Below are 23,808 nucleotides of genomic sequence, written 5' to 3' on the forward strand. Positions count from 1 at the left end.
CCCCCCCCCCCCCCCCCCCTTGTCCCTGTTTTCCTGTCATGATTGGCCTGGTAAAGAAAGATCAGTATCTCAATGCATTCTAGAGTCTAAATAGTTAGCAGGGCGTATTCCAACTCCCGGATCCCAATCTGGTGATATTTGTATCAAAACAAAAACACAACATGAAATCAGCAATACATATATCGCAATCCATTTGAAGTAACTGTCATCCCTATTTGCCTTTCTATATGCAGCCGGAACACAGTACCACTGTATAAGTACCCAAAGACCAGGACCTCAGGGAACTGGTCATTTTCCCCTTTCAAACACGTGATTAAACAAAAACATGTTAAATCAAAAATGAACCAATTCGAATAACTAATCCACTTAGACTTACAACTCTTTATAACCCCCATCGGAAATAATAATAATTTCCTAAAGTAATGGTACAATTTGGATAGAGAATGGTGTTTCTCATGAATTTTATAATGAAATCCCCCTGTTCCGTCAATTTCTAATGAGGGTGATCATTCCTCATTAGGATTTTTTTTGTGTACAGAGCTTTCTACACCATTAAAATGTTTCTCTCTACCGAGTCCAACGATTCACTGGTCTCCTTTTCCCCATGATTCTCTATAACCACCACACCACATAAAATATGAAAAGTAAATTTTAGGTTTGGTAAGCCCTATACCAATTCCTCGTGACCCCTCCACTCTTTCGTCCATTCTAGAATTCCATTCCAGAATAAGACATCAAATGTAAATTTATTTAAAAATGAAACCAAATAAAATGTCTGATTTAAACAAATCCTAAGGAGTGTTTGGCCATATAATTAAAATGTTTTACCTTTAGAATCCATTCCCCTGGCATTTTGCCTTGATTCTTCAACCCAAAATACATTTTCCTGTGGCAAATTTAGACAATTTGTCATCGTAAGGAATTCGCAATATATACATGTGGTTTTCTAACACTTTCTCTCACCAAGGCAGCCGCCTTAGCCATTCTGTCTGCTTTACGATTCCTTATGCCGATTTTATCTGTACGACTAGTATGAGCTTCACATTTCACCACTGTTAATTTACTGGGTAACTGACATGCTTCTGATAATACCTCCAGACCATTTTTAATGGTGTTCCTGTCGCTTAACATGCCCCGTTGTGACCACAATGTACCGAAATCATGAACTACTCCAAATGCATACCACACACAGCGTACCCCGTTATGTTACTCTCTTCCCTTCAGTGTTCATGTATCTAGAGCCATCTGTATACAATATTTTTCCCGATTCCAATGCTGTCTCTTGCAAATCAGACCTAGGTTTTGGAGTAATCTGATCTGGGTGACATGTCTGCGATTCACCCTCCCCATGCAACGGCATTAACGACGCAGGTTTCAAAGCACCAATCTCCTGAAATTTTATATTTTCATGTGATGTTCACTATGGTTGCTACTGCGTGTGTAACATACAAATCAACTTTTTGACCCATTGTAATGGAAGCCGTGTTATGCAACACTGTTTCTGTCGCCTGTACCTCCCTAAGGTACGGTAGTAGCATTCCTCTTGGCCCTCTTCATTTTTGCGTAACCATCGCGCTACAATGTTTTTCCTGTTCACGAACAACATTTTTTAACAGATCATTTTAGATTTGGCAATCCCAATGCTGGCACTTGACACAATTGCTTCTTTAACTCGACAAACGCTTCCTCACACTCTTGATTCCACTCTATCCTCTCATGGGGGACCCCCCCCCCTTTCGTCAACTTTGTAAGTGTCTCAACAATTTCAGAAAATGACGAAATAAAATGTCTTACAAAATTGAAAACTCCTGAGGTTTTCCTGAGCGTGCGAGGAGTGTTTGGTCATGCCAAAGAATGCATTGTTTCTACCCGATCCCCGGTAATGCGTATCTTGCCCTTAGAAATCAAAACCCCAAAATAAGTTACCTCTTGCTTTGGTAGTTGTGCTTTGTCATATGATGCTTTATGACCCTGTTACGCCAAATTGTCTACCAATGTGTTGCGGTCTCGCACATAAAATGTCTATGAACCACTTATTGATAGAACAGAGACTATACACCAATAGAACAGAGGCTATACACCAATAGAACAGAGACTATACACCGCTCGGTGAAAGTTCCATTCCTTCTACTTTCCGGAGGATTTGTTGTTGCGCTTTTGAAAATGATGCAAACGTTTGCCTGGCAGCATTTTCTCCAGTCCCTTTTTCAATGACCAATAGCCCCACTCCTAAAACAGGACTCAGTCTCCCTACGCTTTGATGCTTTTCCGCTAAGTTTTTTTGTCTTGTCTTGGCCATTGAAACTATGGGTAGTGATTTTCTCAATGGCCCTATTAACCCCTCGCCGGTCTGCGAGTTAAGCCTTGGTAAGATTTCAGGGAATAGAAAAGACTGCTCTATGAATATTTTATATGAGATGAATGCAGAGATGACAATCTGTAGGGGACTATGACACCACATTCCAAGACTGTCCTAATAACATCCTCTGGGATGCCCCTGGAACATACCGGGAACTAGACAAAATCTCCAGGGGACCATAATACAATGCCCAAGAACGTCCTAAAATCGTCCTTGTGGACGTCCCTGGGTAAATGCGGGAACTACACAAACCTCCAGATGACCATGACACAAAATCCTGACCACTTTTGGCACACACAACGCGGGCGGTGAGGTCAGCATGTAATGGACATCATAACAACTTGTTATACTGTGACCAAACCGGGACCTATACTGAACATCCTCTTCTGGTCCCGAGGTTAACGATATGTTTTAATATTCCTGGAACGTTCCCAGAACGTGAGTTGGATAAAGTCTCGCCAAAACCCTTAAAGGGACCTAATGGGAACTTTGCAGAATGTCCTTAGGACGTCCCCTGTTTGCTGGGTAGTGAATACAACCCTGTGTGCGTCCCTTTTCTCTCACCATCTTTTAAAAAAAGAGGCACCAGGGATAGCCACAAGATGTAGGATGACATTTCTTCTAAGCACTGATCTAAGGCCGGTTTTACCATTTCCTCCCAATGATTAATCTTAAGACTGTCATAGATTGATCCTTGTTTAACTATCTACTGTAGATCTGGGTGGAAAACCTGGAAAATCAATGGTCATGGCTCAGTTCTGTTTTCTGTAAGTACATGGAGTAGCCAGCCAAATAACAAAAGTAACCAAACAGGGAGTTCTGGGCTTAAGAGGTTCGGGGGGAAAACATTGCAGAACAAGCTCTATTTTTGTGGCCTCTGGTACATGCGAATGCCTTGAAATACACAGCTAATTTTAATACTTTAACAACTTTACCTCCAAGATTGTGGTATTGAGTAAAAAGACATTACTTTACAATTAAAATGACTAAAAATGTATGAATTCAGTGTTTCGGATATCATCTATTGTCTAGGCCTATATGATCAGGACAATTTTTCTAAGTAAGATAACCTTTTTTAAACATTTAACCAGTGTCCTCTTGAGATTAAAATCATATTTACAGTTTTACTGCAATATATGAATTGCCACAATAATGTTTGTTCGTCAAATGACAGTGCATTCGGGAAGTATTCAGACCCCTTGACTTTTTCCACATTTTGTTACTATAGCCTTATTCTAAAATGGATGAAATTGTTTTTTTCCCCCTCATCAATATACACACAATACGCCATAATGACAAAGCAAAAACAGTTTTTAGATTTTTTTTGCACATTTATGAAACAAACCCCCCCCAGAAATAATGCATTTACATAAGTATTCAGACCCTTTACTCAGTACTTTGTTGAAGCAGCGATCACAGCCTCGAGTCTTCTTGGGTATGACACTACAAGCTTGGCGGAGCTTCTCCCATTCTTCTCTGCAGATCCTCTCAAGCTCTGTCAGGTTGGATGGGTAGCGTTGCTATACAGCTATTGTCAGGTCAGAGTTGTTCGTTCGGGTTCAAGTCCGGGCTCTGGCTGGGCCACTCAAGGACTTTCAGAGACTTGTCCCAAAGCCACTCCTGCGTTGTCTTGGCTGTGTGCTTAGGGTCGTTTTCCTGTTGGAAGTTGATCCTTTGTCCCAGTCTGAGCGCTCTGGAGCAGGTTTTCATCAAGGATCTCTCTGTCTTTTGCACCATTCATCTTTCCCTCGATCCTGTCTAGTCTGCCTCTGAAAAACATCCCCACAGCATGATGCTGCCACCGCCATGCTTCATTGTAGGGATGGTTCCAGGTTTCCTCCAGACTTGACACTTGGCATTCAGGCAAAGAGGCCAATCTTGTTTTCATCAGACCAGAGAATCTTGTTGCTCATGGTCTGAAAGTAATGTAGGTGCCTTTTGGTAAACTCCAAGCAGGCTGTCATGTGCCTTTTACTGAGGTGTGTCTTCTGTCTGGTCACTCTACCGTAAAGGCCTGATTGGTGGAGTGCTGCAGAGACGGTTGTCCTTCTGGAAAGTTCTCCCATCTGCACAGAGGAATTCTGGTGCTCTGTCAGGGTGATCATCTGGTTCTTGGTCACCACCCTGAATAAGGCCCTTGCCTGATTGCTCAGTTTGGATGGGAGGCCAGCTCTAGGAAGATTCTTGGCAGTTCCAAAGTTCTTCCATTTAAAAATGATGGAGGCCACTGTTCTTCGGGACCTTCAATGCTGCAGACATTTTTTGGTACCCTTTCCCCTGTCTCGGAGCTGGACAATTTCTTCAATCATCATGGCTTGGTCGACTGTCGGACCTTATATAGACAGGTGTGTGTGCCTTTCTAAATCATGTCCAATCAATTGAATTTACCACAGGTGGACTCCAATCAAGTTGTAGAAACATCTCAAGGATGATCAATGGAAACAGGATGCACCGGAGCGCGATTGAGTCTCATAGCAATACTTATGTAAATAAGGAATTTCTGTTTTTTATTTGTACATTTAAAACAGTTGTTGCTTTGTCATTATGGGGTTTTGCATGTAGATTGATGATTTAATACATTTTAGAATAAGGCCGTAACGTAACAAAATGTGGAAAAATTCAAGGGGTCTGAATACTTTCCGATTGCACTGAATGTATTTTATTGGCTCTGCTGCTGTGGACACTTAGGGTAAGGAAAGCAATGTCATTTTGTAATTTGGGTGAACTATCCCTTTAACAGTTTGTACTTTCAATCAATCACTGTGGGTGGGACTGTCAGGGGAGGGGGCAGGTTGTTTTTGAGTCACAGAGTATTTAGGGTTTCAGACCTGTCAATCACTGTGGGTGGGACTTAGAGGAAGGCTGTAGATTAGTAGTCAAGTCAGAAAAACTAGTTTAGTCTACTATTTGAATTGAATTTATTGTAGCAAAATCTAAATCTAGTCTACACTTCAATTGAATGTATTGTGGCAAAAACCTAATAAAATCTTTTGTGTTCTTTCAAGTAAACATTGATTCCCTGTTGTGAAAAAATATAGAATCACAGGAAATGGTTTTAAAAATGCTACATTTTCAGGGGGAGGACCCTCAGACAGATACAAAGTCAGGCACCCATGAATAGACCTACAGGTATGATTCAGTGGAGGCTGCTGTCGCGGGGCGGACGGCTCATAACAATGTATGGAACGGAGTAAACGGAATGTTATCAAACCATGTGTTTGATGTATTTGACACCATTCCAGTCATAATGCTCCAGCCATTACCACGAGCCCATCCTCCCCAATTAAGGTGCCACCAACCTCCTGTGGTATGATTCCTTGTATCCTGATGACTAATATCCAATTGCTGGATAATAAACTTTGTGAACTCGAGTAAGGCTTCAATTACAGAAGGACATCAGGGAATGCTGTATCTTTGTTTTTACAGACACATGGCTTACATACAATTCACTCGACTGTGCTTTGTAATTTTGCGTATGGTGGCTTCTGATTAAGGTATGGTGGAAGGTGTATGTTTCCTCGTCAACAATTCCTTGTGTACCGAAGTTGAAAACATCTCGACCTCCTATTATCACAGCTTTGTACATACCCCTACAAGCACACATTAAGGCCGCACCTAGTGAACTATATAAGCACATTAACCAGCAAGAATTGTCTCACCTGGAAGCAGTCTTGATTGCCGTGGGAGATTTTAACCAAGCAAATTGTAAACAAATGATTCCAAAGTATCACCAACATGTAAACTGCCACACGAATGGAAACAACGTGCTGGACCATGTGTACGCAAACAGCCGTGATGTGTAAAACGCCATCCCCCACCCTCACTTCGGCCAATCAGATAGCGTCTCTCTGTTCCTTCTCCAAGCCTACAAGCAGCAACTCAAGAGGCAGCCATCAATACAGAGAATAGTGAGGCGCTGGACATAGGAGGCAGACTCGATGCTTGCAGGACTGTTTTTGAAAATACTGATTGGAATATGCTCAAAGATTCCTCAACCCAGGATTCATCCATCAACATTGAGGAATATACATCGTCAGTCACGGGCTTCATTAGGAAATGCGTTGATGATGATGTACCCACAATAACAATCTGGACATACCCCAACCAAAAAAACTGGATGAACTGAGAAATCCATACCTTGCTGAGAGCCCGAGGTTCAGAATTCAATGTCGAACCCCGACGACTCTGTGTCGCGCAACGCGTAGAATGCAAGTAGCTAGGAGCTCCGCAAATCCACCTGTGTGGTGCACACACACATAGAGTATATGCATTCATGCTACACACAAATTACAACGACTGCTACCATACTCAATTTGCTCATACTGCACAATTTAAACACTTGCCCTCCAATCCCTCCTTGTGTAAATATTGTACTATAAATTGTGCCTTCCTGTAGTATACCTATGCTAAAATGTCTATTCTATTCTATTCAGCCATTTACTTTATGTTCATATTTTTATTTTCTTATTTCTTATTGTTGTTGCATTGTCGAGAAGGAACCTGCAAGTAAGCATTTCGTTGGACAGTGTATACCATGTGTATCCTGTACATACGACTAATAAAACTTGAAACGTGATTGAAGCATGTTGGTGATCAGGCATTGTGTCATCAGCAAACTTGATGATTGAGTTGGAGACGTGTCTGGCCACGCAGTCATGGGTGTACAGGAGGGGGCTGAGCACGCACCTTTGTGGGGCCCACATGGCGAGGATTATCGTGGCGGAGGAGTTGTTGCCTACCTTTACCACCTGGGGTCGGCCAGTCAGGAAGTTCAGGATAGTTGCACAGGTCGGGCTTCAGACCCAGGGCCCCGAGCTTAGTGATGATCTTGAACAGGGAGAGGAAGTAGGGGGCTAAGCATGCACCCTTTTGGGGCACTGTGTTGAGGATCAGCTTGGCGGGAGTGTTGTTGCCTATCTTCACCACCTGGCGTCGGCCCGTCAGGAAGTCCAGGCCCAGTTGCACAGGGCGCGGTTCAGACCAAGGGCCCCGAGATTAGTGATGAGCTTGAAGGGCACTATGTTGTTGAAGGTGAGTGTTCAATCAATAAATGGTGTTCAATGGCTTTCAATCAAGAAATTGATAATAAAAACTTTTGCTAGACTTTTGACTTTGCTGAAAAAACGTATATGTTATTGATTTACGTTCTCTGCTATATCGTGGATCAAGAGTAACCTGTCTAACCGAAAACAGAGGGTGTCCTTTAATGGAATTCTCTTCAACATAATCCAGGTAGAGTCGGGCACAACCCCAGGGCAGCTTTCTACTAATGACCTGCCACTGGCACTGAGTAAAGCCTGTGTGTCTATGTATGCTGATGACTCAACATTATACTTGTCCGCTACCACAGCAAGTTAAATCACAACAATACTTAACAAAGAGCTACAGTCAGTTTTAGAATGGGTGGCAAGTAATAAGCTAGTCCTAAATATTTCTTATAATAAAACCATTGTATTAGGGACAAATCATTAACTAAACCCTAAACCTCAACTAAATCTTGTAATGAGTAATGTGGAAATTGAGCAACTGCTTGATGTCACCCTGGATTGTAAACTGTCATAGTCAAAACATATTGATGCAACGGTAGCTAAGATGGAGAGAGGTCTGCTTTCTTGACATCGCTATCAACAAAACAAGTCCTACAGGCCCTAGTTGTATTGCACCTGGACTACTGTCCAGGCATATGGTCAATTGCCACAAAGAGGGACATAGTAAAATTACAATTGGCCCAGAACAGATCAGCACCTCTGGCCCTTAAATGTACACGGAGAGCTAACATCAATAACATGCATGTCAATCTCTCCTGGCTCCAAATAGAGAAGCGATTGACTGCATCACTGCTTGTCTTTTTGAGAGGGATTGACTTGTTGAAAGTACCGATCGGTCTGTTCAAACGGCTAGCACACCCATGCATACCCAACAAGACATGCCACCAGGGGTCTCTTCACAGTCCCCAAGTCCAGAACAGACTCTGGGAAACACACAGTACTACATAGAGCCATGACTACATGGAACTCTATTCCACATCAAGTAACTCAAGCAAGCAGTAAAATCAGATTTAATAATCAGATAAAACTACACCTTATGGAACAACAAGGACAGGCATGCACACGCATACGCAAACATATTCTAAACACACTACACGTACATTGTAACGTTGAAATATTATGGTATTATATATTTTGTATTGTAATTATGTAGTAGTAGAGTAGTGGTGTAATAATGTGTTGTATGATGTTAAATAAAGCAGTACATGTTGGGTGACGTAATTGCCTTAATCCTGTTTGGACATTGGCAGCAGCTAATGGGGATCCTTAATAAATACAAATGCAAATCTGTTGTCTTTTATCGTATTTTGGACCAGAATGAGGCACTCTCTTCACTTCCTATTGATCCTGCAGTGAGGATTCAACACCGTCGAATGTTTTCATTATTTATCTGCAGATAATCGGCAAAAAGCAGTAGCAGCCTACCAGTATTCACGTGCCACAAAACAATAATTAAGTGGATTTCAACTCATTGTTACCAGTTACATTACATAGGACGTGTAAATTCACTCACAGGAGATGAGGAAGAAGCATCATGCTCTCCTCCATAAATAGATTTGACTTCAGCCAACCACCGGGCACAAAAATAACACCGGTACCAAGAGGTGGAACAGACAGCAGATTGAAAAACTGTACAAACCAGCAGTCTCCCTGTCATCGCTCGCTTTGTGACTGACAGGTGCCTGTCCTACCAATAGATCAATGTAAGATGCATATCGTTCATTCTAGCGGGAGAAGACTACGGATCTTTCTGACTAGCGAATTGAAACGTCTAAATGAAAAGAAACCTAGTTCATTTATGAAGTGGAAAAAGTAACCAGCTTACAATGACTCTGTTACGGGCCAGCACTTATGGAAAACACTGGGTTTTCCCCCTAGTATGGCTGGATAATTGGCTCAGATGAACACAGTAGGGCCATGTGGATCTGTTGTGTTTACTATAGGGAATGTGACTGAGCTCCTCTATGAGTGGGCTCCTTTTGATATCTCTGCAATACACGTATTAGTTGGTGTGTCTCTTGCTAGAGCGAGTATGAAAACCGTTAGATTTGCTTGAGTTTCTCAGATTTCAGAGCACTCGTCTATGGAGAAATTTTTCTTAATTGGTTGTGCATACAAATTGGGTGTGGAAACAGTGCAAAGTTGCTGCTCATGGCATGTTTATCCTCAACAACTCTAAATTACTACTAGCACAAAGATCATCCATTTCTGACAGGATAGGTGGAGAGTTGTAGTGTATCCCTGGGTAGAGGAGAGGTGGAGGGTTGTGCTACTGTACGTCCCAAATGGCACTCTATTCCCTATGTAGTGCACCACTTTTCTAATGGCCCTTGTCAAAAGTAGTGCACTATGTAGGGAATAGGGTGCCATTTGGGACACAGTCTGGTATGACCTAGTTAACGAGAATGGGGAAAGGGGAAAGGTGGGAAAGGACCCAGCAGGAGATATCGGAGATCAAACCACCGTATAACAGGCGAGCAGGAGCACATCACGCATCATCAGCAAGAAAGCACAGTGCCTAACAGAAAACAGCAGGGTGCCTGGGCCATGGGGTGTGTGTGTGTGTGTGTGTGTGTGTGTGTGTGTGTGTGTGTGTGTGTGTGTGTGTGTGTGTGTGTGTGTGTGTGAAAACCGCAGGGTGCCTGGGCCATGGGGTAAAGGTGTGTGTGTGTGTGCAGGTTTACTTGCATCCATGTCTGTGTCTTGTGTGTGACTGCATGTTTTTCCCCCTAAAGTGAAATAGAGTACATGAACCTATAACGACAGAATGCTATTTCCTGGATGTATTCACAACATGTGTATGTGTCTCACGTTAAGTCAAATATGTCTTTTACCTTTGATGTGCCCTACTTTTGTCAATTCTCTGTACGCCTGTGCCCTGCTTGTGTTATTCACTCTCACATGCAGTGTTCAGTCATGCATGTGTATATAATTTAGTGCCGTGGCGTAAGATTACAACTTGCGCACAAACTATTATTACTACATTGCAATTTCATAACATACCATATCTGAAGCGGAAGTATACTGACCCATATACTGAAAAGAAGTACCACACATACAGTATTATTTATTATTGGGATATAAGTCAACAAATGACTGCAGGGCCTTTTGGCCTTGTAATGGAAGAGTCCCTCTAGATCAGTGGTCACCAACCTTTTCTGAGTCAAGATCACTTTCTGAGTCCAAAAGCAAGGCAGGATCTATTAAACATTACTTTAAAAAAACATAAGCGAATGCAACATTAACTTGTTAAAAAACAGTTCTGTAGCAATGAGGTTTGTGCAGTAGGCTATAGGCCCAATACATTATTACTGCATACTGGCTTTGCTTGAATTGACTTGCCAATGTTGTTAATTAATATAAATGCTACATGTAACGTATTGGTCCCATGTTGCATGAGCTGAAATAAAAGATCCCAGAAATGTTCCATATGCACAAAAAGCTTATTTCTTTCAAATTTTGTGTACAAATTTGTTTACATCCGGGTTAGTGAGCATTTATCCTTTGCCAAGATAATCCATCCACCTGACAGGTGTGGCATATCTAGAAGCTGATTCAACAGCATGATCATTACACAGGTGCACCTTGTGCTGGGGACACTAAAAAGCCACTCTAAAATCTGCAGTTTTGTCACACAACACAATGTCACAGATGTCTCAAGTTTGAGAGAGCGTGCAATTGGCATGCTGACTGCAGGAATGTCCACCAGAGCTGTTGCCAGAGAATTTAATGTTAATATCATAAGCCGCCTGAAACGTAATTTTAGAGAATTTGGCAGTATATCCAACCAACCTCACAACCACAGACCACGTGTAACCATGCAAGCCCAAGACCTACACTTCCGGCTTCTTCACCAGCGGGATCGTCTGAGACCAGCCACCCAGACAGCTGATGAAACTGAGGAGTATTTCTGTCTGTAATAAAGCCCTTTTGTGGGAAAACCCATTCTGATTGGCTGGGCCTTTCTCCCCAGTAGGTAGGCCTGGCTCCCAGTGTGGTGGGCCTATACCCTCCCAGGCCCACCCATAGCTGCGCTCCTTCCCAGTCGTGAAATCCATAGATTAGGGCCTAATGAATTTATTTCAATTGACTGCATATGTCGGGGGACACTACTTCACAGGAGAGCCGTTTAAACTTTAAAAAGTTTAAACAGAAGAAATGCCTTCTGGAACATGTGAACTTTCATGTGCTTTAATAACAAACTTGTATGCCATCTGTAAATACAAATAAAATTGTTAAATGACAAGCATAGTTGGTTTGACAAGCATAGTTGGCCACATAAATAGACAGCAACCTTCCCACTAGCCATGATTGGCTGAGATAGAGTTCAGTGATTGGCTGAGATAGAGTTCAGTGTGTCAAATCGGAGGGCCTGTTGTCCGGACCTCTGGCAGTCTCTATGGGGGTGCCACAGGGTTAAATTCTTGGGCCGACTCCTTTCTCTGTATATATCAATGATGTCGCTCATGCTGCTGGTGAATCTTTGATCAACCTCTACGCAGACGACACCATTCTGTATTCATCTGGCCCTTTTTTGGACACTGTGTTAACAAACCAAACGAGCTTCAACGCCATACAACACTCTTTTCGTGGCCTCCAACTGCTCTCAAATGCTAGTAAAACTAAATGCATGCTCTTCAACCGATCGCTGCCCTCATCCGCCCGCCCGACTAGCATCACTACTCTGGACGGTTCTGACTTAGAATATGTTGACAACTATAAATACCTAGGTGTCTGGCTAGACTGTAAACTCTCCTTCCAGACTCACATTAAGCATCTCCAATCCAAAGTTAAATCTAGAATCGGCTTCCTATTTCCTACCGATCCTTGACTGGCTGGCCAGCTAGCTATTGTTCCGTGTGTGATCTTATTATTTGTATCTCAGACCCATTTGCTTGACTAGTTATAGCCTAATGTTAGCTACTGTAGCTATCATTAAACCTGGTTGGTTAGCTACCTACCGATTCCTGCATGGTAGTAACGTAATGAGTTAAGATAGTGCCGGAAGAAATGGCAGCCGTTTTACAGGCGCCTAACCAATTGTGCTATTATGTGGGGGTTTTTTGCGTTATTTGTAACTTATTTTGTACATAATATTTTGTACATAAAAAGCTTCTGGATATTAGGACAGTGACCACTCACCTCGGATTAGACAAAGATTTTTTCTTCAAAGAGCAGGACGCACAGGATGTACTTCAGACAACTTTCGACAAGGCCAAAATCCCCGTCATAGGCAAGAGAAAGAGACACGGGGCGGGGTGCCTCGTTAGGATCCGCCGACGCCCCTTACCATCAATATTACATCAATATTACTTGCCAACTTACAAACATTGGACAACATCGATCACGAATATCCAATCAATGGGACATCAAAAACTGTAATATCTTATGTTTCACCGAATCGTGGCTAAATGACAACATGGAAAACATTCAGCTATGCTGCACTGACTAGACAGAACAGCACACTCCGGTATGATGAGGGTGGGGGGGCGGTCTGTGTATATTTGTAAACAACAGCTGGTGCACGAAATCTAAGGAAGTCTCTAGATTTTGCTCGCCTGAAGTAGAGTATCTCCTCATGATAAGCTGTAGACCACACTATTTGCCACACTATTTCATCTATTTTTTTCGTGTCTGTTTATTTACCACCACAGACGGACGCTGGCGCTAAGACCGCACTGAGTCAGCTGTATAAGGAAATAAGCAAACAGGAAATCGCTCACCCAAGGGCAGCGCTCCTAGTGGCCGGGGACTTTAATGCAGGGAAACTTAAATCAGTTTTACCTAATTTCTATCAGCATGTTAAAAGCGCAACCAGAGGGAAAAAAATTCTAGATCACCTTTACTCCACACACAGAGATGTGTACAAAGCTCTCCTTCGACCTCCATTTGGCAAATCTGACCATAATTCTATCCTCTTGATTCCTGCTTACAAGCAAAAATTAAAGCAGGAAGCACCAGTGACTGTCTATAAAAAAGTGGTCAGATGAAGCAGATGCTAAACTAAAGGACTGTTTTGCTTGCACAGACTGGAATATGTTCCAGGATTCTTCCGATGGCAATGTGGAGTACACCACATCAGTCACTGGCATTGTCAATAAGTGCATCGAGGATGTAGTCCCCATAATGATTGTACGTACATACCCCAACCAAAAGCCGTAGAGCTGCCACTTTCAAGGTGTGGGACTCTAACCCGGAAGCTTATAAGAAATCCTGCTATCGTACTACACCGGCTCCAACGCTCGAAAGATGTGGCAGGACCTGCAAACTATTACAGACTACAAAGGGAAGCACAGCCACGAGCTGCCCAGGGACACGAGCCTACTAGACGAGCTAAATACATTCTATGCTTGCTTCGAGGTAAGCAACACTGATGCATCGTTGAGAGTATCAGATGTTCTGTGTGATCTCGCTCTCTGTAACCAACATGAGTAAGACCTTTAAACAGGTCAACAGTCACAAAGCCGCTGGGCTAGACGGATTGCAAGGACTTGTGCTCCGAAGCATGTGCTGACCAACTGGCAGGTGTCTTCACTGACATTTTCAACATGTCCCTGATTGAGTCTGTAATACCAACATGCTTCAAGCAGACCACCATAGTCCCTGTGCCCAATAGCACTAAGGTAACCTGCCTAAATGACTACAGACCTGTAGCACTCATGACCATAGCCATGAAGTGCTTTGAAATGCTGGTAATGGCTCAAATTAACACCATTATCCCAGAAACCCTGGACCCACTCCAATTTGCATACCGCTCAAACAGATCCACAGATGATGCAATCTCTATTGCACTCCACACTGCCCTTTCCCACCTGGACTAAAGGAACACCTACGTGAGAATGCTACTCCTTGACTACAGCTCAGAGTTCAACACCATAGTGCCCTCAAAGTTCATCACTAAGCTAAGGATCCTGGGACTAAACACGTCCCTCTGCATCTGGATCCTTGACTTCTTGACGGGCCGCCCCCAGGTGGTGAGGGTAGGTAGCAACACATCTTCCACGCTGATCCTCAACACTGGAGCCCCTCAGGGTTGCATGCTCAGTCCCATCCTGACGGCTTGTTCACCCACGACTGCATGGCCAAGCATTGTTCCGACACCATCATTAAGTTTGTAGACTACACAACACCGACAACAAAGAGACAGCCTATAGGGAGGAGGTCAGAGACCTGGCCGTGTGGTGCCAGAATAACAACCTTTCCCTCAACGTATTCAAAACAAAGGAGATGATTGTGGACTACAGGAAAAGGAGGACCGAGCACGCCCCCATTCTCATCGACGGGGCTGTAGTAGAGCAGGTTGAGAGCTTCATGTTCCTTGGTGTCCACATCACCATCAAACTAGAATGGTTCAAACACACCAAAACAGTCGTGAAGAGGGCACGACAAAACCTATTCCCCCTCAGGAGACTGAAAAGATTTGACATGGGTCCTCAGATTCTCAAAAGGTTCTACAGCTGCAACATAGAGAACATCACTGCTTGGTACAGCAACTATTCGACCTCCGACTGCAAGGCACTACAGAGGGTGCTGCATACGGCCCAGTACATCACTGGGCTAAGCTGCCTGCCATCCAGGACCTCTATACCAGGCGGTGTCAGAGGAAGGCCCTACAAATTGTCAAAGACCCCAGCCACCCCAGTCATAGACTGTTCTCTCTGCTACCGCATGGCAAGCTGTACCGGAGTGCCAAGTCTAGGACCAAAAGGCTTCTCAACAGCTTTCACCCCCAAGCCATAAGACTCCTGAACAGGTAATTAAATGGCTACCCGAACTATTTGCAATAATATTAATAATAGTTTATTTTAAAATGACCAGAGGAAATGAAATATTCCTCAATATTAAAAAATACACAAGCCGCTAAAGAGAATCTTGCAAGCTTATCGAAACGCTTTTCTATACTCATTCATTGCAGCTGCCGTGCTGGTTGTAGCGTGAGTGGAAGTAGTGAGAACACACATTTAAGACTTGTAAAAGTATTGAATAAAATGTTGATAGTACTGAATAACAACTTAAACATGAATTTACTTTTAAAAACAGCAGCTCTTTGCTGTATTCATTGTCTCTCTCTAGTCACGGTTTTAAACGTTTGGAAATCTCACAGTATCAACTTTGCAGTGGCTTTGCTTTATGTCTATGGCTCGAGGAAACTGCAGACACAGTGATCTGAACTATCTGATTGGCCAGCGATAGGCCTATAGGTGCACTTGCTCTCTGGGCCTGCCGGGTATGAAGAGTTCTACCTTCAGACACATTAAATGGTTCAAAATAGGAACACTTTGCCTTCTTGGCGCTAGTGCTGCTGAATCATGTGCACCTACCACCAACAAAGAAAGAATTATAGGAACGCAAGGCTTTATCGATTTTAGATTTTTTTTTTACAGAAATGTTTGGGAAACGACTACAAAAACCTTAGAGATTGAACAGGTTGGTGACCACGATCGACTGGTTGGTGACCACAGCTCTAGATGATCATTGTTCTCTGAGTTGCATTTCTCCTCCATCTGAACATTGCCTTAGATAGCAAAGCAAATTTGGGCTCTGGTAATGGATGAAACTCCTTGAAGACACATGAATTCATGAAACTCATTGAATTCATGTTTTTGGGCAACAAGCCATGCGATTCCTTTATAATAGAAAAAAATACTTACATAACCCATACTAACATAACCCATGTTATGAGAAGTGAAAGGCACTCTGCCAGGCACTCAGCTCTGCAAAAACACCACAGACACTCTATTTCCATCTCAGCCTAACTAACTTACTAAGTCTCCCACTCCTTCTCCTCTCTCTCACATCTCTATTTCTTCTTTCTTTCCGTCTCTCTTCCGCGCACATCTATCCCCCCTATCTATTTTCCTTTGTCTGCCCCGTGACCGTGGCTGTGAGTGCAGGTTCTAGGGGTGGTGCAGAACTTCAAAGGGAAGACCCTGCTGAACGAGATCCCACCGGAGGAGAGAGTGGTCGGCAGTGTTCCTATGATGGGCCAGCCCCGCATCATGGACAACACCATGGAGAAGTGCATAGCCTCACAGGTATTGTCAGCTACACTTCACTGCAGTAGGCTAAATGCAATATAATGTGCTTTTGCTTGGAAGTTTTCTAGAGTACCTTGTTTGTCAGCCTCAGTCCATTCTGCTGTGTCCATCATACAGAAAGACACATCAGATACAGTATATCCTTCATTATCTGTATAGAAAGATACAAATGTCTTCCAGATGTGTATTATGAAGGTTGAAAATTGACCAAAGAATATGAACATTGACAAAAATATACATTGGGGTTTGGAATATAAAGTATGTATCACTTTGGGTTGAGAGTCTCATCTTCTTAGTTTTGTAGTCCAGGTAACATTTCTATAAGCATTTACAATGCCTCTGGCAAGTGGTACACAATCCCAGTCCCTGAAAATAGTCTGTCTACTAATCATCTGTATACAGGCGATTAGCAAGAAGCCACACACATTGTTACATTGGACTAAATCGCACACTGTTTAAACTGATCATGTAAGAATGAAAACCTGCATGCCTCGTTACCTGTCTATACAAAGTGTCTTGATAGCAAAGCTGTTCAGGTATAAACATTGTGTGTCAAATTGGGTTAAGTAGCCCATTTGCTGTGTATTGAAAACGAGCAATCCCGTATCCGGGATCGTAATTATAGCCTCAAGCTAATTACCATAACGAAACGTTAACTATTCATGAAAATCGCAAATGAAATGAAATAAATATATTGGCTCTCAAGCTTAGCCTTTTGTTAACAACACTGTCATCTCAGATTTTCAAAATATGCTTTTCAACCATAGCTAAACAAGCATTTGTGTAAGAGTATTGATAGCTAGCATAGCATTAAGCCTAGCATTCAGCAGGCAACATTTTCACAAAAACAAGGAAAGCATTCAAATAAAATCATTTACCTTTGAAGAACTTCGGATGTTTTCAATGAGGAGACTCAGTTAGATAGCAAATGTTCAGTTTTTCCAAAAATATTATTTGTGTAGGAGAAATCGCTCCGTTTTGTTCATCACGTTTGGCTAATAAAAAAAACGAAAATCCAGTCATTACAACGCCAAACTTTTTTCCAAATTAACTCCATAATATCGACAGAAACATGGCAAACGAAAGTTTGGTTTCTCCTCTGAACCACATGGAAAATGCATGCAGCTGGAGATTACGCAATAATTTTGACGGGGGACACCAAGCGGACACCTGGTAAATGTAGTCTCTTATGGTCAATCTTCCAATAATATGCCTACAAATACGTCACAATGCAGCATACACCTTGGGGAAACGACAGAAAGTGTAGGCTCATTCTTTGCGCATTCACAGCCATATAAGGAGACATTGGAACACAGCGCCTCCAAAATCTGGGGCATTTCCTGTTTGAAATTTCATCTTGGTTTCGCCTGTAGATCAGTTCTGTGGCACTCACAGATAATATCTTTGCCGTCAGAGTGTTTTCTTTCCAAAGCTGTCAATTATATGCATAGTCGAGCATCTTTTCGAGACAAAATATCTTGTTTAAAACGGGAACGTTTTTCATCCAAAATTTTTAATAGCGCCCCCTAATGCATAACTGGTTAAAACACTGTTCAGAGCATTGGGAGCAACAGTTTACATACACCTTAGCCAAATACATTTCAACTCAGTTCTTCACAATTCATGACATTTAAACCTAGTAAAATTCCCTCTCTTAGGTCAGTTAGGATCACCACTTTATTTTAAGAATGTGAAATGTCAGAAAAATAGTAGAAATAATGATTTATTTCAGCTTTTATTTATTTCATCACATTCCCAGTGGGTCAGAAGATTACATACACTCAATTAGTATTTGGTAGCATTGCCTCTAAATTGTTTAACTTGGATCAAACATTTCTGTTAGCCTTCCACAAGCTTCCCACAATAAGTTGGGTGAATTTTGGCCCATTCCTCCTGACAGAGCTGAGTAAGGTTTGTAGCTGAGTAAGGTTTGTAGGCCTCCTTGCTCACACACACTTTTTAAGTTCTGGCCACAAATGTTCTATAGGATTTGAGGTCAGGGCTTTGTGATGGCCACTCCAATACCTTGACTTTGTTGTCCTTAAGCCATTTTGTCACAACTTTGGAAGTATGCTTGGTTCCATTGTCCATTTGGAAGACCCATTTGCAACCAAGCTTTAACTTCCTGACTGATGTCTTGAGATGTTGCTTCAATCTATCAACATAATTTTCCATCCTCATGCGGCCATCTATTTTGTGAACTGCACCAGTCCCTCCTGCAGCAAAGCACCCCCACAACATGATGCTGCAACCCCGTGCTTCATGGTTGGGATGGTGTTCTTCGGCTTGAAAGCCTCCCCCTTTTCCCTCCAAACATAACGATGGTCATTATGACCTAACAGTTCTATTTTTGTTTCATCAGACCAGAGAACCTTTCTCCAAAAAGTACGATCTTCGTCCCCATGTGCAGTTGCAAACCGTAGTCTGTCTGTTTTTTATGGCTGTTTTGGAGCAGTGACGTCTTCCTTTCTGAGGGGCCTTTCAGGTTATGTCGATATAGGACTCGTTTTACTGTGGATATACAGTGCCTTGCGAAAGTATTCGGCCCCCTTGAACTTTGCGACCTTTTGCCACATTTCAGGCTTCAAACATAAAGATATAAAACTGTATTTTTTTGTGAAGAATCAACAACAAGTGGGACACAATCATGAAGTGGAACGGCATTTATTGGATATTTAAAACTTTTTTAACAAATCAAAAACTGAAAAATTGGCCATGCAAAATTATTCAGCCCCCTTAAGTTAATACTTTGTAGCGCCACCTTTTGCTGCGATTACAGCTGTAAATCGCTTGGGGTATGTCTCTATCAGTTTTGCACATCGAGAGACTGAAATTTTTTCCCATTCCTCCTTGCAAAACAGCTCGAGCTCAGTGAGGTTGGATGGAGAGCATTTGTGAACAGCAGTTTTCAGTTCTTTCCACAGATTCTCGATTGGATTCAGGTCTGGACTTTGACTTGGCCATTCTAACACCTGGATATGTTTATTTTTGAACCATTCCATTGTAGATTTTGCTTTATGTTTTGGATCATTGTCTTGTTGGAAGACAAATCTCCGTCCCAGTCTCAGGTATTTTGCAGACTCCATCAGGTTTTCTTCCAGAATGGTCCTGTATTTGGCTCCATCCATTTTCCCATCAATTTTAACCATCTTCCCTGTCCCTGCTGAAGAAAAGCAGGCCCAAACCATGATGCTGCCACCACCATGTTTGACAGTGGGGATGGTGTGTTCAGCTGTGTTGCTTTTACGCCAAATATAACATTTTGCATTGTTGCCAAAAAGTTCAATTTTGGTTTCATCTGACCAGAGCACCTTCTTCCACATGTTTGGTGTGTCTCACAGGTGGCTTGTGGCAAACTTTAAACGACACTTTTTATGGATATCTTTAAGAAATGGCTTTCTTCTTGCCACTCTTCCATAAAGGCCAGATTTGTGCAATATACGACTGATTGTTGTCCTATGGACAGAGTCTCCCACCTCAGCTGTAGATCTCTGCAGTTCATCCAGAGTGATCATGGGCCTCTTGGCTGCATCTCTGATCAGTCTTCTCCTTGTATGAGCTGAAAGTTTAGAGGGACGGCCAGGTCTTGGTAGATTTGCAGTGGTCTGATACTCCTTCCATTTCAATATTATCGCTTGCACAGTGCTCCTTGGGATGTTTAAAGCTTGGGAAATCTTTTTGTATCCAAATCCGGCTTTAAACTTCTTCACAACAGTATCTCGGACCTGCCTGGTGTGTTCCTTGTTCTTCATGATGCTCTCTGCGCTTTTGACGGACCTCTGAGACTATCACAGTGCAGGTGCATTTATACGGAGACTTGATTACACACAGGTGGATTGTATTTATCATCATTAGTCATTTAGGTCAACATTGGATCATTCAGAGATCCTCACTGAACTTCTGGAGAGAGTTTGCTGCACTGAAAGTAAAAGGGCTGAATAATTTTGCACGCCCAATTTTTCAGTTTTTGATTTGTTAAAAAAGTTTGAAATATCCAATAAATGTCGTTCCACTTCATGATTGTGTCCCACTTGTTGTTGATTCTTCACAAAAAAATACAGTTTATATCTTTATGTTTGAAGCCTGAAATGTGGCAAAAGGTCGCAAAGTTCAAGGGGGCCGAATATTTTCGCAAGGCACTGTAGATACTTTTGTACCCGTTTCCTCCAGCATCTTCACAAGGTCCTTTGCTGTTGTTCTGGGATTGATTTGCACATTTTGACACCAAAGTACATTCACCTCTAGCAGACAGAATGCGTCTCCTTCCTGAGGGGTATGACGGCTGCATGGTCCCATGGTGTTTATACTTGCGTACTATTGTTTGTACAGATGAGCGTGGTACCTTCAGGCGTTTGGAAATTGCTCCCAATGATGAACCAGACTTGTGGAGGTCTACCATTGTTTTCTGAGGTCTTGGCTGATTTCTTTTGATTTTCCCATGATGTCAAGCAAAGATGCACTGAGTTTGAATATAGGCCTTGAAATACATCCACAGGTACACCTCCAATTGACTCAAAGGATGTCAATCAGCCTATCAGAAGATTCTAAAGCCATCACATCATTTTCTGGAATTTTCCAAGCTGTTTAAAGGCACAGTCAACTTAGTGTATGTAAACTTCTGATCCACTGGAATTGTGATACAGTGAATTATAAGTGAAGTAATCTGTCTGTAAACGATTGTTGGAAAAATTACTTGTGTTATGCACAAAGTATTGTGGAGTGGTTGAAAAATGTGTTTTAATGACTCCAACGTAAGTGTATGTAAACTTCCGACTTCAACTGTATGTGTTGACTGAATATAAGCTAAATAATCTAGTTGATGGTGCAGTCATATAGCCTCGGCACCTACATAGAGCTGAGTGACTCACTCATTCATAGCTTTGGATCAAAATAAATAAGTACCAACATTCTTTCTGATAGACTTTAATAAAGAAATGTAAAGAAATGCAATTGATCAGCATTAAAAACAATTAAAAGCAGTGCAAACTGCGTTTTGCAAGATGCTGGTTCGATACCCCTCCCGTCCCGACCGCGACCGGGAGACCCATGAGGTGACTTTGGGCTTTTGGTTTCATCTCCCTCTAAAAACAGAAAGAAATAATTCTAAATAACAAACTGGCTTTATTTACAATTTAGTAAGAATATCTCACCCCATGTTCAAGAATGGCCTTTTTCTCACTCACTTTAGGTTATTTGAAATCTACAAAATATTGTTATTTTTTAAACAAAGTGATTATTATTATCATTCTGAATTCATTTAGAATGATATAAAAGCCCCTTAGATATTCTCATAGATTCTCTTTAGATTTGCTCTAAAGAAAAATACCCCATAGATATTAATTTAAAATCCTCCAATCATCTAAATCTAATTATTGGCGGAGAGTCACGTCATTGAAAAAGTATTTTTCAATATACTGTAGGCCTACCGTCGGCGACATGAGTCTCACTAGTGTTGAAAAGCATATTGAAGTTAGAAGCAATAGGATTTGAAGCAGTAGCCTACCCGCTGTGGTCAACTATTTAGCACCGTTGGGGACTGGTCTTGATAAATCAATGAGATTTGTATTTTCACTGAATTTCCATTTGGGTATTGGTTAGACTACAATTAGGATGTGGAAATGTTATGCTCTTAGTACTGTAGCCTACTCCCGACCGTCACGTAGTACAGTGCCATATTTTCCTAACGGAAACACTGAGGGTTTCGTTTTTCTTGGAATAGAAACACTATAATATTAATTAAATTAAGCTACATTTCTTAAAATCAATCCCATATACTATGTTCTTACAAAAAAAGGTTTTAAATTCTCTAGTACAGCCAATATTGAAGGCTATCAAACACTTTACAAACATTTTTATTTTATATTTAACTAGGCAAGTCAGTTAAGACCAAATACTTATTTTCAATGACGGCCTAGGAACAGCTAACTAACTGCCTGTTCAGGGGCAGAACAACAGATTTGTACCTTGTCAGCTATGGGATTCGAACTTGCAACCTTCCGGTTACTAGTCCAACGCTCTAACCACTAGGCTACCCTGCCGCCCTAAACATGCATTCACACATATCCTCTGGTGGTCAAGCTAGCACTAACTAACATTAATGGTAACAATGGCTGACAATTAAATAACTTGCCATAGATCTCTGCGGCAGCCTGCAAGGTGTGCTGCAGTATGAAGCACACCTTACAGGAAGAACCACTGCACTTTGAATGCGCTGAGGGGCTTGTTAGGCTGTCTGTCCACATACACACACACACACACACACACACACACACACACACACACACAAAGTGGGCAAAGTAGCATGAGGCTAGCACACTGTACAGCTCCTGGGTTGCCTCTATAAGCATAATACAGTAGCATTGCTCCTGAAGATTAATGATGTAGCCTTTGCAGACCCTATAGCGAGGGAAATGCAAGGTCATGCATTACAGGGACATACAGTATGTCTCCGGCCCCCTTGGTAATTTTGATGAAGTGCCTTATGGAGACCCAGTGCTCCCCCTATTTGAAATCACAATGAGTCCAGGGGAAGTTACATTGGGCCATTCATCAACGCAAAGGAGGATGACCACATCTCATTAGACTGAGGTGTGTGAGGTGAATAAGAACGAGGAGATGTGGAGAGGTGTGTTTGTGTTTGCGTTCATGCATGCATGCGTGAGAGGTAGATGAGCAAAGCATTAATGGCAAGAATAGTCAAATATGTAGTAGTTGAGGTTTCAGGGACTATATGTACTTTAGAAATCCAAAAACACCCAGTGGAAACCTAAACTGCTGTATGGATTCACTCATTGCACAGTTTAGTGTAGCAGCAGGGAGACTGTAGCTAAATGCATTTCCACACTAAATGCATTGCCACACACAACATCAACATGGCCATAGGCCATCTTCAAACTCAGTACAGAAGGTGACCCAAATAAATCTGACACATTAGGATGCGTTAGAAAACCTTTTGGATCCAGGCTCACTGCTCGCTTTGACTGCCTGGCTGCCTGCTTCAGTGTTCATAGATTTTAAGGGAGGTAAATTAAACACGCATACACCATCCCATAATTAAGCCAGTAGTTAGTAGTGAAGGATATCATGCCTTGCTAAGTAAGAAAGAATGAAAAATAATATACCATTATTATTTTAAAAGGCATTTTCCCAATTGATGCTATTGGTGTATATAGGATACATGAATTCATCTGAAAACAATAACTAAAGCTAAGTTAAGTTATTATAAAAATGAATAATTCATGTTGTGGAACACATAACCCCATCCATCTACAAGCACTGTGTATTTCCAGTAGCTTGTACGTTTTCAGTGTCAGGCCAGCAGTTCTGTTCTTCTCTCCTGACAGTTACAGTTGAAGTCGGAAGT

General features: G+C 42.0%; 1 protein-coding gene across 1 annotated transcript in view; it reads left to right on the forward strand.

Annotated features, from left to right (window-relative positions):
• The window catches only part of LOC139386898 (phospholipid phosphatase-related protein type 5-like), a 70,482-nt gene that overhangs the window by 44,103 nt on the left and 2,571 nt on the right, over positions 1–23,808 (forward strand). Inside the window, exon 5 of the mRNA XM_071132770.1 lies at positions 16,302–16,442. Within this exon, the coding sequence (XP_070988871.1) occupies positions 16,302–16,442 (141 nt within the window). The remainder of the gene's footprint in view (positions 1–16,301; positions 16,443–23,808) is intronic.

This window comes from Oncorhynchus clarkii, chromosome 28 (genome assembly GCF_045791955.1).
Source record: "Oncorhynchus clarkii lewisi isolate Uvic-CL-2024 chromosome 28, UVic_Ocla_1.0, whole genome shotgun sequence".
NCBI lineage: Eukaryota > Metazoa > Chordata > Actinopteri > Salmoniformes > Salmonidae > Oncorhynchus > Oncorhynchus clarkii.